This window comes from Cyclopterus lumpus, chromosome 17, assembly GCF_009769545.1.
Source record: "Cyclopterus lumpus isolate fCycLum1 chromosome 17, fCycLum1.pri, whole genome shotgun sequence".
Lineage (NCBI taxonomy): Eukaryota > Metazoa > Chordata > Actinopteri > Perciformes > Cyclopteridae > Cyclopterus > Cyclopterus lumpus.
The window spans coordinates 20689202-20704427 of record NC_046982.1 but is presented as its reverse complement, the minus strand read 5'-3'; the positions used below and the strand labels follow the sequence as shown (position 1 = coordinate 20704427).

The window sequence follows — 15226 nt, the reverse complement described above, 5'->3', positions numbered from 1 at the left end:
TCTTCTCTGCCAATTATTACTCCAGGGCACGCTGGCTCACTGGTATGGCTTACTGGGACTTAATGAAACCGAGCCATCGTTAATGTCGTCAGTTTCACCTGTGCTTGTCCTTCTCTGACCAATCGAAATGTCTGCTGTGAAAAAAAAAAAACTGTAAGAATTAAGCTTTTGAGTCCTACATTGTACTTTGGAGTAGTACATATTAGTATTATCCGCCAAACAAAAGTATGGCGTAAGTATAGTATGCGTGAAGTGTGAGATTAAAAAAAGTTACATGAAATAATTGACTTGACTGAAGGTGTAATTGTAAAATTACATTAGAAATTGAAAACGCTTGTTTTAAAGTTTGAGATATTCAAATATATATAAAAAGGTTTAAAAAAAAACTCTGGAAAAGTGTTATTGAGAAATATCCATCACAGATTCCAGCGGTATTATACTGTATGTAACTGGCATTAAAGATGGTACAGATGAAGCACACTATCATTAATTAATTATGTAAAATACTAGTTATTATTATTTAAAACACTGGCAGTGCCCCCATGGAGATATGTGTATATATGTATATGTATATATATATATATATATGTATATGTATATATATATATATATATATATGTATATATATATATATATATATATATACATATATGTATGTATATATATATATATTTAATATTCATAAGAGGCTGCGTGATGACGCTGCCATACTTGTGTTGCTCGCGAGCCCCCCTGATCCTCCGAGAGCGTCGCTTCTGCTCTCGCGAGAAGAGAAGTGAACCAACGCTCGTCGGATCCGTGAGCCACTGGGAACTGAACCCAGATCGGTCTCCTCGTCCCGCTCTTCGGGCGTTTACGTCGTTGCTCGTGAATAGCAACTGCTGCTCGACCAGCCGAATGACGCCACCCCCCGCCGACGCGAAGAATGAATCATGGGAAAGCGTTGCTGTGGAAACGACGGTAACTTATTTTGTTCTATGAAAAAGGAGTAAGCTAAGAAAGCCGTCACGTCCAGGCGTTATAGATGACGTAGCTCCGGTCGCCTGATATTGTTTATAATCTCGCCGTTGTTTGTAACCGGTTTAAACCAGCTGCATAATAATGGTTTGACGTGATGCTAACGTGATGCTAACACGCTACTCAGCCCCGCTGCTAACGTGAAGCAACGGAAGAACCGTGGAGCTAATTGTTAGTTAGTTGGCCAGTATTTGACATTAAACACTCGGCTGAATCGAGGCCGTTAACGTTCGTTGACCGCCTTAATAACCCGGTACACACGGCCGCAGAGCTAACAGGGCTAGCTAAGCTAGCAGCGTGATGATGATGCTGCAGCATGGCTCCACACAGCTCCTCTGCCTCACAGCCAGCAGCGGGGTTCCTCTCTTCACCAGGGGAGCCTCCAAACAGCTGCCCTTCTCCGTCATCGGCTCCCTGAACGGCGTCCACATGTTCGGGGCCGGCCAGGGAGCGGTGCTGTCCTCCTGCGAGACCGAAGGCGGGGGCAAAGTGGTGTGGAGGGTGTTCCAGGACAGCGTGATGCTCATCGCCGTGAGCGGAGGTGGACAGGGCGGTACGGGCAGCAGCAAATTGGAGGAGGTCCGTTTGCGGCGCCTCCTGGAGAACGTGTGGAGCTGCATGGTGCTGGTGTTGGGGCAGGATGAGTTGACCGACGTCAAGAATGTGGAGAGGCTGAAGAGGGACTTGAGGTCCTGCTTCGCCCTCATTGACCAGCTGCTGGAGGAGAGGCAAGAGGGCATCCTGGGTAACCTGACGCACTGCGCCGATTCACTGCTGCCGCCAAACCCCACTCTTCTTCAAGAGGCCCTTGATGGCTTCTCTCAGGCGGCGGAGAGCGAGTTCGGCTGCCTCGTCGTCCACGGGCGGGTAGCTGCGGCGACTGAGAAGTGGTGGCGCCTTGCACCGCAGGAGGTCGTGCTGCTCTCCGCCCTGATGCGGTCCCTCTCGGCCTCGGGCTCAGCCTCCTGCGATTACCCGGTCTTCCTTCCCAAGGGCAGCCCCACCGTGGCCCACCGCCTGCTTCGCTTCCAGCTGCTCCCCGGGGCAGACGTGTGCGTGCTGTGCGGCCCGACCCCTTCCCTGCACAGGGCCGAGAGCGGGCTGGTGGGTCGCTTCTGGACGCCCCTTGTGGAGACCCTCAGAGGCTGCCTGGCTATTGGAGAGCGCTGCTTACCCGGTTCCGTATCCCTGCGTCCCGACGTGCTGGCGGTTCTTCTCATCAACCGCGACGCACGTCGCTCGGTCTCTTTCGTGCGGACCGCCGCTGATCCTCAGCCCAGTGACCCTCCGTTGCCCTCCAAGGCCCGCTGCTGGGAGCTACTGAAGCTCTTCTACATCTTCAGCACGACGCGCTACTTCACGCAGGAGGAGACGTTGTCCGTCTCCCCAGAGGAGAGGGCTCAGAGAGGCCACAGTGAAGACTTTGCCCTTGGGTTCCCCCACCAGCCGCTCCAGTGCTATCTAGTCACAGAGGAGTGCAAAAGCTTTGGACTGCAGACGCCACAGCACCAGCTCTTCCTGCTCACCCCACTGTCGGTGCCCACCTTCGCACTGCGCGCGTTGGCCACGCAGACCCTCTCTGATATAGTTGCAGCCACTGGGTTTTAATTCAACAATTTATACTTTGTTACAACAACTGGATTTTCCCTGAAACCCACCTTCCCATTCAAGTGTGAATCAAGTTATTTTTATATCTTTTATTGATGACTGCAAACGTATACAAGCACGTGTTTACTAACAGATCTAGAGGCCGAAAAATCTGCTTCCATCTGGCCGGCTTTTGTACAGACGATGATTAACAAACCACAAGTACCCAATAGAAAAACATATCACTGTTAATGTTCTCATGGGATCTTCACCAGTGCTCAGGAATAGTGTAAATAATTTAAAATGGTATACCAAAGTATACTTTGAGCTTTGTTCACCCCTAGTCTAACTCCACTGTTGTTAAGGCTGTTCCCGTCACAGTAATAGAAGCTGTTACATCATCACTAAGATTGCACTGTATTTTCAAAAGATGTGTGAGAGAATCATGTGAACATGTTACTCTGGGATAAGCAAGTGTCTTCTGTTTGTTGTTGGCTTTAAATATAAAGAAACTATTTATTTGTCTAAGCTATTTGTAATCCTAAATATTGTTGGTTACTTTCTGTGGGTCTTGGAGTGATCTACACTCACTTGTACCTCCACTAATGTGATTAATGTTTGCACCTTTTCATGGCAAAATCAGCCAGCGGTCCAAATAAAGCATTTAAACCACTTGCCAAAAAAAAAAAGACAATCAAACAGGCAGTTAATTGCCTTTTAAAAAAAAATATATATATATTAGTATTTGACTAAGTGCTTACCAATCACAGATATGTTCTTGACCGCTTTAAGGCACAGACATTATGGAGAATATACATGTATTAAAACTTTCATTCTGTGAGTTAACAAAACCATCTCTATAACACATTATTCATTAACATTAACTATTGACAGAACACACACACACACCATGCATATTTTGTCAAAGGTAATTTGGGTTAAACCAAAGGCACCAGAAGGAGGAAACTAAAGGGGGCTTCTGTGGAAATAGGAGGAGCGTTCACGCTTATTTCGTGCACCAAGAAGTCTCGCAAGTCTCCACCCTAAACCGCATGGAGCACCCAGAACAAAGAGTCGGGGGGCTGGGGACGAAAGCTGGAAGCTGCACCCGGTGATAACGCCTCCTTACCGCCTGAGCCACGTCAACCCCCTCCTCGGTAACCGGAGAACCGACCCTGATTGACAGGTGCGTAAGGGCGACGGAGGAGCGGCAGAGGGTGGGGATATAGCGGTCCGCGCGGTGCCACGCAAAGGGGGAGGGATACGCTCGCGCTGGGCTGCGGCGTTGCCATGCGTACCCCAATCATATTGGAAAAAGTAGTCCGCGTATGTGGCTGCTGCCGGCGACTTAAAAAGAACACGGCGATTTATTACCATTTTGTTTTAATTCTCCTTTTGTTTTAATATAAGTACTTCTACCCTCTCCAAAGGCCGGAGCGCGTAGTCTTATTTTAGAAGCCGACAACCGTGAGTTCACACCCCGCGAGTGAAGCAGCAGCAGCCGCCGCGGTGCGAGGAGTCTCCCCGAGCCGCCGATCGTGTTTTAACATGTCTGCCACGCGGATGCAGTGGCTGTCGCCCCGAAACCTGCGGCTTTTGAACCCGGGGCGAAACGAGTCGCTCCGGCGCGGCGGCTCCGGGTGCCGCTCGCTCACCCTTCCTCTGTCCCCCGGCAGAGCGCTGTCCGGCCCGAGTGCGACGCGGCGCGGACTCCCCAAGGAGAAGATGACCGAGAACAGAGCGCCGCCGCGGGCCAAGGTGTTGACCATCGACACCATGAACCCCACCGTGAGGAAGGTGGAGTACGCCGTGCGGGGGCCCATCGTGCAGCGGGCCCTGGAGCTGGAGAGGGAGCTGTCTGAGGTTCGTGAGAGCCGTCAAAGGCACCACTGTTCACGCCACCTGTATCCCCTCTGTGCGCCTCGGCTTCCACTGACTTCCATTCCTCACTGTCATGACATGAGCCTGGCAAAAAAAAAAAGTTATTTATATGTACACCAACGTAAACTAGAATATGTTTTGCAGAAATTAAAGATGTTGCCATATTTATCTGTTAAATCGGTTAAATTGAGTGTACTTGCTTAAGCAACTTTTCCATTCCTCGTCACGTTCTCATAAATATCATCTAAACATTACCCCCAAAAAATAAAGCACCTGTGTTCATTACACGCTCACACTCCCCTCTTATCAAAGTCGCTTAGACACAAAGATACTAGGTAAGATACTAAAGATACTCTAGTTTGATATTAAACTAGAATATTTTTGCAGACATTAAAGATGTAGCCATAATTATCTGCACATATTAATTTTTTTTATCTCTTAAAAATGTTAAATTGGGAGGTTAAATTGAGTGTACTTGCTTAAGCAACTTTTCCATTCCTCATCACGTTCTCATAAATATCATCTAAACATTACCCCCCCCCCCCAAAAAAATAAAGCACCTGTGTGTTCATTACACGCTCACACTCCCCTCTTATCAAAGTCCATCAGTTAGTCAGTAGTTCCGGAGGAAGAATAATCTGTAGACTGGTTTGATAATGTATAAGCTATTTATTTTTAAAGCCCTGTATCCAAACCACAGTTCCTGTAAGTAAGAGGTATTATGTTGCTGCACATATCAGTAGGATTATCCATATCAGGCTCTTGTAAATCTATTACATTGATTATTTTTTTTACCCAAGATATTATAGGTCCTTTCCAGCTTATTGGCATTATACATATTTTGTGCATTTTTCTCTCTTTTTGTTTAGTTTTTTCCCCTTTTTTTTAAGGTACGTCGATTTCCCTTCCGCTCACAGGGTTTCTGGTCATGTGGGCGACCAGCTGTTAGTGTACCGAGTGCGTTCTGGTGTGAAAACCATCCTCTCTTGAGTGCGTTGCTCGGGTAGGGGCGAGTATTGGGAGCAGGTTGTAACACAGGTGTTGGCTTTGTCCTCCATGGGACAGTCGATAAAACCCAGTTCATATCATACATTCACATTCCAATCTAGGAAAGGGAAAGCATCTATATTTCCTTGATAACTGTCTTGCCGACTGCAGCCAGGAGGTGAAAAGCACCCCAAATAATCCTCTAGAATCCTCCCAAAAACCTGAATTTGACCGTCTCCTCCGTCGCTGTCTGTTTTGCACGGTGTTGCATTTCTTTGGGAAATGGGTCGCGGCGCTATGTTCTCCATTTCACCCGTGAATTAAACACACCCGTGAATTAAACACACCCGTGAACGAGCCCTGTGAATACCCTTCTCCAGTTCCCTACACTTTTTTTTTTTTTGCTCCTTATTTGCGGTACAAGTGCGCTCTTGTTCTTGTTCTTTCTCCCCTAAATACTAAAGCCGTGTTTATAAGTTTAGGGGAGAAAAAAAAAGAACTTTGAGCCAATATCCTGTATCGGTGAACAAGTGCACAAATAAAAGGCTTCGCGTGCGGTTATGACATTGCAGCCTTTGTTCGCTTAATGAGCGTCAAGCTGATAGTGAGTGGGGACCTCTTTCAGGAGGTCATTATGAGGACACACACACACACACACACACACAGGGTAGTGTTTGTCAAATTCTTTCAACATATTCTGCACGAATAAAAAGTTCTATGCAACATTTTTGCATTACAAATGCACCGACCTGAATTTTTAGGGCATTTGGTAAAACATTTTTTTATTTATTTTTTTTATTACGATGAACATTTAACCTTATTTTCCAAGGGCTTTCCCTGTTTTTCGTCATTGCTGGTGACTTTTTAAAAATCTTTGCAGTAGTAAGAAACGCTGCCTTCAGGGGCACCGTTTCACCCTTTCTATTGTTTTCCTGGACTGTTGTTTATCAGCGAGGACAACAAGCGCCGGCCTTTTCAAGCTGGTTCTCAGGAGCAGAGGTCGGGGTGTGTGTGTTTCATGAAAGGTCCCCATAGTGACTGGGCGGTACTTTTGAACCACGGGGTGTTATTCACCGGGTGCGATGCTATTGGTCCAGCCCGGGAGACGCCTCTAATGTGTGACCAATGAGAGAGCCCGTCACTGGAACCTCCCCAAATCTCTGAACTGGATTGAATTAATAATAATAATAAAACAAACTCTGCAGGGTGTCAGCAGGAGGAGGTGCCACTTGTGGCTTTTCTGCTATGTCACACGCCGTTCCCAACATCTGGTGTGAAATACGTGTGTGTGTGTGTGTGTGTGTGTGTGTGTGTGTGTGTGTGTGTGTGTGTGTGGACGTGGCGGCCTGCATTTCTGTTTGTCCACCGCGAGCGGTCTCAGCTGCTCAAGGGAATATCTTCCCATCATGTTATTGCCTATGAAGGCAGTAAATTGATACCTCCTTTATTTTGGTGATGCATCATCACCTCGTTGTTGTTGACGTTGTTTACGGCCGCGTCGCTCTCCTGCGTCCTGTTGCTCGGTCCAACCCCGAGGAGGTTGAAGCCTCCTGTGTAACGTGTGTTCGTGTCACAAGGGGTAACGGCGTCGCTGTGATAAGGTAGTTTGCACAGGTTCAAGCCTTGTTCTCAATGTTTGCGTCTACTATCGGGATAATATGAGAGCATATGAAAACAATTAACACACAAACGCAATACTTCCCCTCACAAAAAAAAAGAACATCTCTATTAATGTATATACACCTTTTTTGTCTTAACCTAACAAAATAGTGTTTTAAAACACATTGTCATGCATCCTTTTAGGCCCGAGGAACCGGTACAATACATTTGCAGAGTAAATAGAAAAGTCTGGTTTGTTAACGGGGTCCGTAACCGTCCGTCTGCTCTCTCTCTCTCTCTCTCTCTCTCTCTCTCTTCATTGTTCAAAATGTTTTTTTTTACCCCCCATTCCCATTCTTAATGATCAACTTCTGTGCGTTGTGTTCATGCTCTTCAGGGAATGAAGAAGCCCTTTGTGGAGGTCATCAAGGCCAACATCGGCGACGCTCACGCCATGGGCCAGCAGCCAATCACGTTCTTCCGACAGGTCTGCTCCTAATCCCCACCCACGACCTCTCACCTAAATGTAGCACCTCCCCTCTGAATGTCGGTTTCTATGAAACAAGAGTTCTCCCTACTTGAAGTTGACGTTAAAATCTTTCCTGTTATGCAGTTTTTATATAATATATATATATTTTATATATAATTCTCACACCTTTTTTGGTTTCAAGGTCTTGGCGCTGTGCTCCTACCCTGAACTTCTAAACGACAGCACATTCCCAGAGGATGCTAAAAGTAGAGCCCGCCGCATTCTCCAGTCCTGCGGAGGGAACAGCATGGGTGCGAACTTACGTAACCTCAGTTGATAATTATCAACTTTTTTTTTTGGGGGGGGGGGGGGGCTTTTGTTCACGTTAAATCTTTTTTTTTTTTAATCTCTCCCGCAGGTTCCTACAGTGCCAGTCAGGGCATCGACGCCGTGCGTCAGGACGTGGCGCGCTACATTGAGCGAAGAGACGGCGGCGTGCCGTGCGACCCGGACAACGTTTACCTCACCACGGGGGCCAGCGACGGCATCGTGGTACGAAATCAGCCGCCTCCTTTTTAAAAACTTGACTTTGTGTCTCCTCCATTGAGCTTTTTTAACCTGACAACAATAAACAGACAAAACCGAGTGAGCCCTTCATGAGCACGCTCACTCTTTTTTAAATTTTTTTTTTAAAGAGCACAAGCTGCAACTGGCAGGAAAACAAACGCCTGTGAGAGCAAAATAGTAATAAATAAAAAAAGGTCACTAATGGCCAAACATTTGTGTCTTTAAAAGCCAAAACATAAACCCCCTTTTTTTTTTTTAAAGGTTGTCTATCACATCTATTTGAGTTTAAGAACGTTTCCTTTTTTCATACCGTTTCATTTCTAGTAGTTTGCAGTCCTGATGAGTTCCAGCTGTCCAAAAGAAAAGCAAAATATTTTTGAGATCCTCTTGTTGACCATCTCCACTAACCATCATCAGATGTGTTCTTTAAAAAGAGAACCGATGTGTTGACTCCGGGTGCCTATAAGGTCTCCATGCAGATGAAGCCACCGTGAGATGTGACTACTTGTTGGATGTGACACCTTTCTCCTCATCCCTCCGACGCCCGTTTAGACCATGCTGAAGCTGCTGGTGTGCGGCGAGGGCGCGACCCGTACCGGAGTCATGATCTCCATTCCTCAGTATCCCCTGTACTCGGCCGCGCTCGCCGAACTGGCCGCCGTGCAGGTCAACTACTACCTCAACGAGGAGAAGTGCTGGAGCATGGACCTCGGCGAGCTGCAGCGCTCCCTGGAGGAGGCCCGGCGCCACTGCAACCCGCGGGCCCTGTGCGTCATCAACCCCGGAAACCCCACCGGTGAGGGTCTCCTCCGTTTCTGGCGGTGTTTTTCCACACGTTGAATCGTCTCGTTGTGTCAGTTTTAGAAGATGGAACATACAGAATATACTATATTTATGTCACTTTAGGGTTTCAGGCCTACTCGCAGTATGTAATGTGTGTGTTCTGTTTTTTTTTTGAAGACTTGCGTCCTTTAATAGATTATTTTGGGGCAATTTTTCGGAGGGTTTAAAGAGAAAGAGACTGGAATCAATCAAACTAGAGGGCTATATGGTACGCAGCTTGAATCCCAGGACCACCAGGGTGCCCAGGAAAGAGGATCTCTAAATGTAGATCCTTTCTGCATGAGCAGGAGACGTCTTTGTGCGTCCTCCCTTGTGTCTCTCTTAACAAACTGCCGCCCGAGGGAGCCACTAGATGGCAGCAGACGGACACACACACACACACACACACACACACCGGCCTGGCTAAACCACACGAGCCGTCTTCTCGTTCACAGGTCAGGTTCAGAGCAGACAGTGCATCGAGGACGTGATCCGATTCGCGGCGAAGGAGCGTCTCTTCCTCATGGCTGATGAGGTACCGTGTCTCTCGACATCTGCCTGCTTCGTTGTGTCCCAATGCCCATCCGTCACGCTGCCTTCCTCCCCCAGGTGTACCAGGACAACGTGTACGCCGACGGCTGCCAGTTCCACTCTTTCAAGAAGGTTCTGTTCGACATGGGGCCGGAGTACTCGGACGCAGTGGAGCTGGCGTCCTTCCACTCCACCTCCAAATGCTACATGGGAGAGTGAGTCGTTTAAATGTCCTAAAAATGTTGACGAGCAGCTCTTTTGTGTTTTTTTTTTTTTTTTTTTTTTCTAAAACCTTTTCTTTTGTTTATGTGTGTTTTCCTCTCCTTCTCAGGTGTGGCTTCCGCGGAGGCTACATGGAGATCATCAACATGGACGAGGAGGTGAAGGCCCAGCTGACGAAGCTGGTGTCGGTCCGTCTGTGCCCCCCTGTACCCGGACAGGCTCTCATGGACCTGGTGGTCAACCCCCCGCAGCCCGGGGAACCCTCGCACGACAAGTTCATCAAGGTACGGAGTCGACGATTATCAATACACACGGGTATCATCCTACTGGACAAGCTCAAGTACAAAGCTATTGTTTATCTTAATTATAGGACAATGGAAACATTTAACGTGTCCTTCCTTTGGACAACTCGTCCTTTTCATAGTTTATGGCTGCTCGACTTTTATAGAATAAGTTGTCCTGGACATGTTGCAATAATGTTGCATAATGGCCTCGACTGTTTCATCTCGTTACATTGTTGTTATAGCAACAATAAAAGTCCTTTTCTTTTTACATTAATTTGACTATTATCATGGTGAATGCATCACAAAACCACACACAAAGCGGCTTTACATTTTGTCCTCGTAGGTGTGAAATTTAAAAGCGTTAGTTTACCTCTTGGCCTTCATATGATCTCTGTTTACACTTGCTGTGCATTATCCGGCTTTTCTTTCACAGAAGTCTAAAGAAATTCAAGCAGAAAACTCTGTTAGAAAAGACCAGACACACACAGTTGGTCACAGTTTCACTCCCAACTAATAAATGTTTTTGATTCTCGTAACGTCTCTCTTTTGTGTGTGTGTGTGTGTGTGTGTGTGTGTGTGTGTGTGTGTGTGTGTGTGTGTGTGTGTGTGTGTGTGTGTGTGTGTGTGTGTGTGTGTGTGTGTGTGTGTGTGTGTGTGTGTGTGTGTGTGTGTGTGTGTGTGTGTGTGTGTGTGTGTGTGTGTGTGTGTGTGTGTGTGTGTGTGTGTGTGTGTGTGTGTGTGTGTGTGTGTGTGTGTGTGTGTGTGTGTGTGTGTGTGTGTGTGTGTGTGTGTGTGTGTGTGTGTGTGATTCCCTCTCCTCCGTCTTCCAGGAGCGCACGGCCACGCTAAGCGCCTTAGCCGAGAAGGCCGAGCTCACGGAGCAGGTTCTCAACACTGTTCCCGGCATCAGCTGCAACCCCGTGCAGGGCGCCATGTACTCCTTCCCTCGCATAACCATCCCGGAAAAGGCCGTCAAAGAGGCCACGGTCAGTCCTTCTTTTTTTTTTTTAAACGTACTTTCATAAACATTTCAACCACTCGTGTTTGAAGGACATTTTAAAACTCATCGCTCTCATGAACTTGTTTGGGAAACGGTGACATCAGACGAGCGCCTCGTACTCCCCCCTGTTTGTTAGTTTGGGTTTCAATTAGTGTCCCAAGGTCCAGCGCGCAGTAGGGACGTCAGGGCGGGCCCATAACCTGATTATCCTTTCAGAGGATAAAGCTGACCAGCTGACGCCTCGTCATCCCCGGCGGCCTCACGGTCGCAGTACCACTGCTTTGGTTTAGTCTTAAGGAGAGAGCTTCATTCAATAGGACCATCGGCAGTTTAAATAGATGTGCGCTCCATTCAAAACCAGCCACTTGTAAGGCCAGGGAGGCTTCTAAAAGGACTGGGAGGGGGGGGGGGTTATTGTTGCTTATTTGACCTCAAATTAGTACTTAGAACTTCTTTTTAGTCCATTTTACATCAACCTTCGGTTATCTGAGAGAGTCCGGGTTTCTGAAGGTTAACTCCGAAACGCATCAACGGGGAGAAAGATGTTTCCATGAAACCGTAGAATATGATATGAGAGGAGAAAAATAGAAATATGAGCGCTGTAAAATACAGTTTATTACCCATAATTGTGTTGGACGTCAAGCTGTTCCCATCCGTACATCCGTACACTGTAGAAGATCCCTTCAGTAATAACGCATAACCTGTCATAAGGTATCATGCTACCGGTCGTATGAGGGATACATTGTGGAAGTTCAGGGAAATACAGTTTTTTTGCTTTTAAATCACATCTTCTACAAATTTAAAATCCTTTTTTTACAGAATGTAGTGGAAGAAAATAATAAATAAAGCTGCTCAGTGGGAATGCGGCAAGAGAGAGTACACACAGTTCTTTTTAGTACTTTGCTGTGAGTCACAATAAAAAAACAATAATAAAAAGCAGCTCATATTCTTGATCCGGCACTTCTTTAATAGCCCCGATGTTTCTTTTCCTCCTCCGTTAGGACAAAGGTCAGCAGCCGGACATGTTTTACTGCATGAAGCTGCTGGAGGAGACGGGGATCTGCCTGGTACCCGGGAGTGGCTTTGGTCAGAGGGAGGGCACCCACCACTTCAGGTACTGAATCATGGAACACCTGGACAGGTCTTGGGATTTTAAAATGGTTATTTCCAGGCCTGGAGAAGTCCTGTTTAAGTCATGGAAATGTGTTATATTCATATGTTCATTTACGCCGTTTGATCATTTATATAAATATTTATTCTTTTAATCATATTGTCTCTCCATTCATTTGTGTCATTTAAGGTAAACTCATGTGTATATATATTTTATTCTATTATGATGGCTTCCTCGTGACAAAGTCGTCAAATTGCTTTATTTTTTTTCTCGCCCGCAGTACAAAACCCAATTATTCAGTAGGTTTTTGGCATTTATGTGTGCGCTTATTTTAATTTATTGGGGGGTCGATATTAAAGCATCATCTCCTAATGTTACTTTGCCTGTGTTTGTATATATTGGTCCCGTGTTTGTATGTAAAAGAGCTAAAGAAAACACTGCCTCGCATCAATAATCCGTCCAACTCTCCCAAAACGCTATTTTTTTAAAAAATTTTCATTCATGTAAACCGCGAGGATGAAATATTGCACGCGCTGTGCGTCCATAAACGTCCTGTCGAAAGCCCGCGAGGAACATTTACATAAAAGACGCCCGTCAAAAAGAGGCGTCTCTTTAACAGATTGATGAAGCCATCGCTGCAACATATTCCCCATGAAGAAGAGGACGATTGTCTCCGGTTATTGATCCGTTAACTCCTTCATCGCTTTGTCTTCTCTCTTCTTGACAGAATGACCATCTTGCCACCGAAAGACAAGCTGACGATCCTGCTGAACAAAGTCAAGGAGTTCCACCAGAGGTTCACACAGCAGTATTCTTAAATCGGCCTTTTCATTGACGGAGGGCGGAACCCACCAACCACAGCCAAGAGAGATCTCAGCCAATCAGAATGTGTCTCTAATAAGTGCCTTTGTCCTTACCGGTGATCTCTGTGACGACGCACTTCAGCCTTTATCTTGTTAGACATTCACACAACTGGATATTAAAGTGTGTGTGTGTGTGTGTGTGTGTGTGTGTGTGTGTGTGTGTGTGTGTGTGTGTGTGTGTGTGTGTGTGTGTGTGTGTGTGTGTGTGTGTGTGTGTGTGTGTGTGTGTGTGTGTGTGTGTGTGTGTGTGTGTGTGTGTGTGTGTGTGTGTGTGTGTGTGTGTGTGTGTGTGTGTGTGTGTGTGTGTGTGTGTGTGTGTGTGTGTGTGTGTGTGTGTGTGTGTGTGTGTGTGAGTGAGAGAGAGAGAGAAAGATGTACTGTCGATCTGCGTATTTGTGAATATGAGAAATTGATTTTTCTTCACGAGTACAAAGCTAAAATGGAGAAAAAGGTAGAATTGAAGGGAAAGGTGATGCTGCTTAAAACCTTTTTTTAGTACACGTACAACTGGTGAAAATATGACATTCCCGAAGGCAGTACTCGACGGGGAGAATATCCTCTTTTGCATGATGATGATGATGATGATGATGATGAAGTGATTTTGCAGAATCAAAAATAAATGTGACGGTCGATATTATGTCTCGTTATTTTAGAAAGAGCAGTTGGATGTGGGTTATATTATTATATTGTACTTTTGCCCACATGAAGGTGTAATGTTTATGAATCTTCATACTTTTCATTAATACGGGATGAAAAATGGATACTTTGTATCTTTTTCACCTCTTTTTTTTTATTGCAACATAAGCAGACGGTGATCAATCATTCTCCATCTCTGTAATTATTACACTGTTGAAGGCCAAAAAAAAATGTTACTCATTAAAATAAACAAGTAAAACCGGCGTGTTATATATTAACGTGAGACTTTGTAATGTTTGACAGAAGGAAAGTGGGACATTTTACCTCCTGACGGGTTGAATGAATGAGAAACGAAGAGCACCCATGACACCCTGCTGCACCCATGACACCCTTCTGCACCCATGACACCCTTCTGCACCCATGACACCCTTCTGCACCCATGACACCCTGCTGCACCTTACTGGGGCTGCAGGTCTGACCAGCTGTGTGACTTGGTGGTGTTTTATTATTACAAAAGCTCATCTCGCTCTCAATAGAGGCCTCTTCATGACGACGCATTATTCTTTTTGGCCACTTGGGGGCGGCCGAACGAGCTGAAAAACGAAGCCTTGACATACCACCTTTACAGAGTTGGGGGGGGGGGGGGATAAGCCTTCATTTGGAGTCCTGTTTCAGGCCGCCATCACACATTCACCCCCGATCGCGTCCCCATTTTAACTCCAAAGTCGGAAAAACTTCCCCGGTTGGAAATTTTTAACTGGAACTCTGCCTCCATGTACGATGTGCCCACAAAAAAATACATGTAAAAGGGATCAAAAAAACAATATATATATATATATATTAATGCATTTCAAAACAACTTATGGCAATTTAAGAGACATTAAAAGTAAGTGTTATCCTGCATATACACCTTTTACACTGGTGGTCACATTGAAAACCAGTTGACACGTAAAAATAGATGCAAAATGTCACAATCAGCCAAGTGGGCCCAAAGTCGACCACAAGAAAAGAGTGAGGTTGCTCTCCGGATGTCGCAGCTGTGAGACGGGCAACCGTCACCTCGACACAACAGCTGCCTTTATTGTCTCTATTAATCTGCCATCTATTTTATCGCCCCGGTATGCAGGTTTTCCCCGAGCACGCCGGGGATGACGGATGGTAGTGCAGGTCGTGTGTGTGTGTGTGTGTGTGTGTGTGTGTGTGTGTGTAGAGAGAGAGTGAAAGACTTGGTAGAAAGTGTGTCAAATTGAAGCGTGTAGTTTGAAGATGTTTTCCGCTAGCCTTCCTCTCGACTCCACAGTGGCTGTCTGCTTTAATTATCTTTGACAATGGCTCTCCTGAATCCTAATTACACGGAGCCGTGTCTCTTCCTGGAGCTCCTCGCCATTCGCTTCGAGCAGCATGACGCGCTCACACGTTCCGGTCCTCTTCACCCCTAAATTAATTGGGTGCGTTTGGTTTTTTTTCTTTCTTCTTCTTCTTCTTCTTCTTCTTCTTCTTTCTCTCATCTCCTGACATCTTTCGGGAATGAAAGGTCATCGTTAGTTCGGGCGAGGATGTCGGGCGACGGGAGAGACAGTCGTGCGTCAGGCTGTCATGCCGGAGGCCCGTCGGTCACGAGAACGACGTTATTCACTGCGTCTCTTATGA

At 46.2% G+C, this 15226-nt stretch overlaps 2 protein-coding genes across 8 annotated transcripts; both read left to right on the top strand.

Moving 5' to 3' along the window:
- The first annotated feature begins 798 nt into the window (after positions 1 to 798).
- fuz (fuzzy planar cell polarity protein) lies at positions 799 to 3266 on the top strand. Of its 4 annotated transcripts, none has more exons than XM_034554736.1 (2): positions 799 to 960; positions 1348 to 3266. In XM_034554736.1, exons 1-2 carry the CDS (start codon positions 898 to 900, stop codon positions 2623 to 2625), a joined length of 1341 nt encoding a protein of 446 aa, XP_034410627.1. In that variant the 5' UTR covers positions 799 to 897; the 3' UTR covers positions 2626 to 3266. The 4 variants fall into 4 exon arrangements, with proteins under 4 accessions (XP_034410627.1, XP_034410631.1, XP_034410629.1 ...); XM_034554740.1 differs by having other exon boundaries at positions 805 to 960; positions 1392 to 3266; XM_034554738.1 differs by having other exon boundaries at positions 825 to 960; positions 1364 to 3266.
- Positions 3267 to 3573: 307 nt separating this feature from the next.
- On the top strand, positions 3574 to 13574 carry gpt2l (glutamic pyruvate transaminase (alanine aminotransferase) 2, like). 4 transcript variants are annotated; one of them, XM_034554732.1, is made up of 12 exons: positions 3574 to 3790; positions 4035 to 4467; positions 7469 to 7558; positions 7743 to 7851; positions 7959 to 8092; positions 8660 to 8903; positions 9385 to 9464; positions 9539 to 9675; positions 9792 to 9966; positions 10797 to 10952; positions 11968 to 12080; positions 12805 to 13573. In XM_034554732.1, exons 2-12 carry the CDS (start codon positions 4153 to 4155, stop codon positions 12893 to 12895), a joined length of 1644 nt encoding a protein of 547 aa, XP_034410623.1. In that variant the 5' UTR covers positions 3574 to 3790; positions 4035 to 4152; the 3' UTR covers positions 12896 to 13573. The 4 variants fall into 4 exon arrangements, with proteins under 4 accessions (XP_034410623.1, XP_034410626.1, XP_034410625.1 ...); XM_034554734.1 differs by having other exon boundaries at positions 3576 to 3790; positions 4281 to 4467; XM_034554735.1 differs by lacking the exon at positions 4035 to 4467 and having other exon boundaries at positions 3575 to 3790; positions 12805 to 12916.
- Positions 13575 to 15226: the final 1652 nt, after the last annotated feature.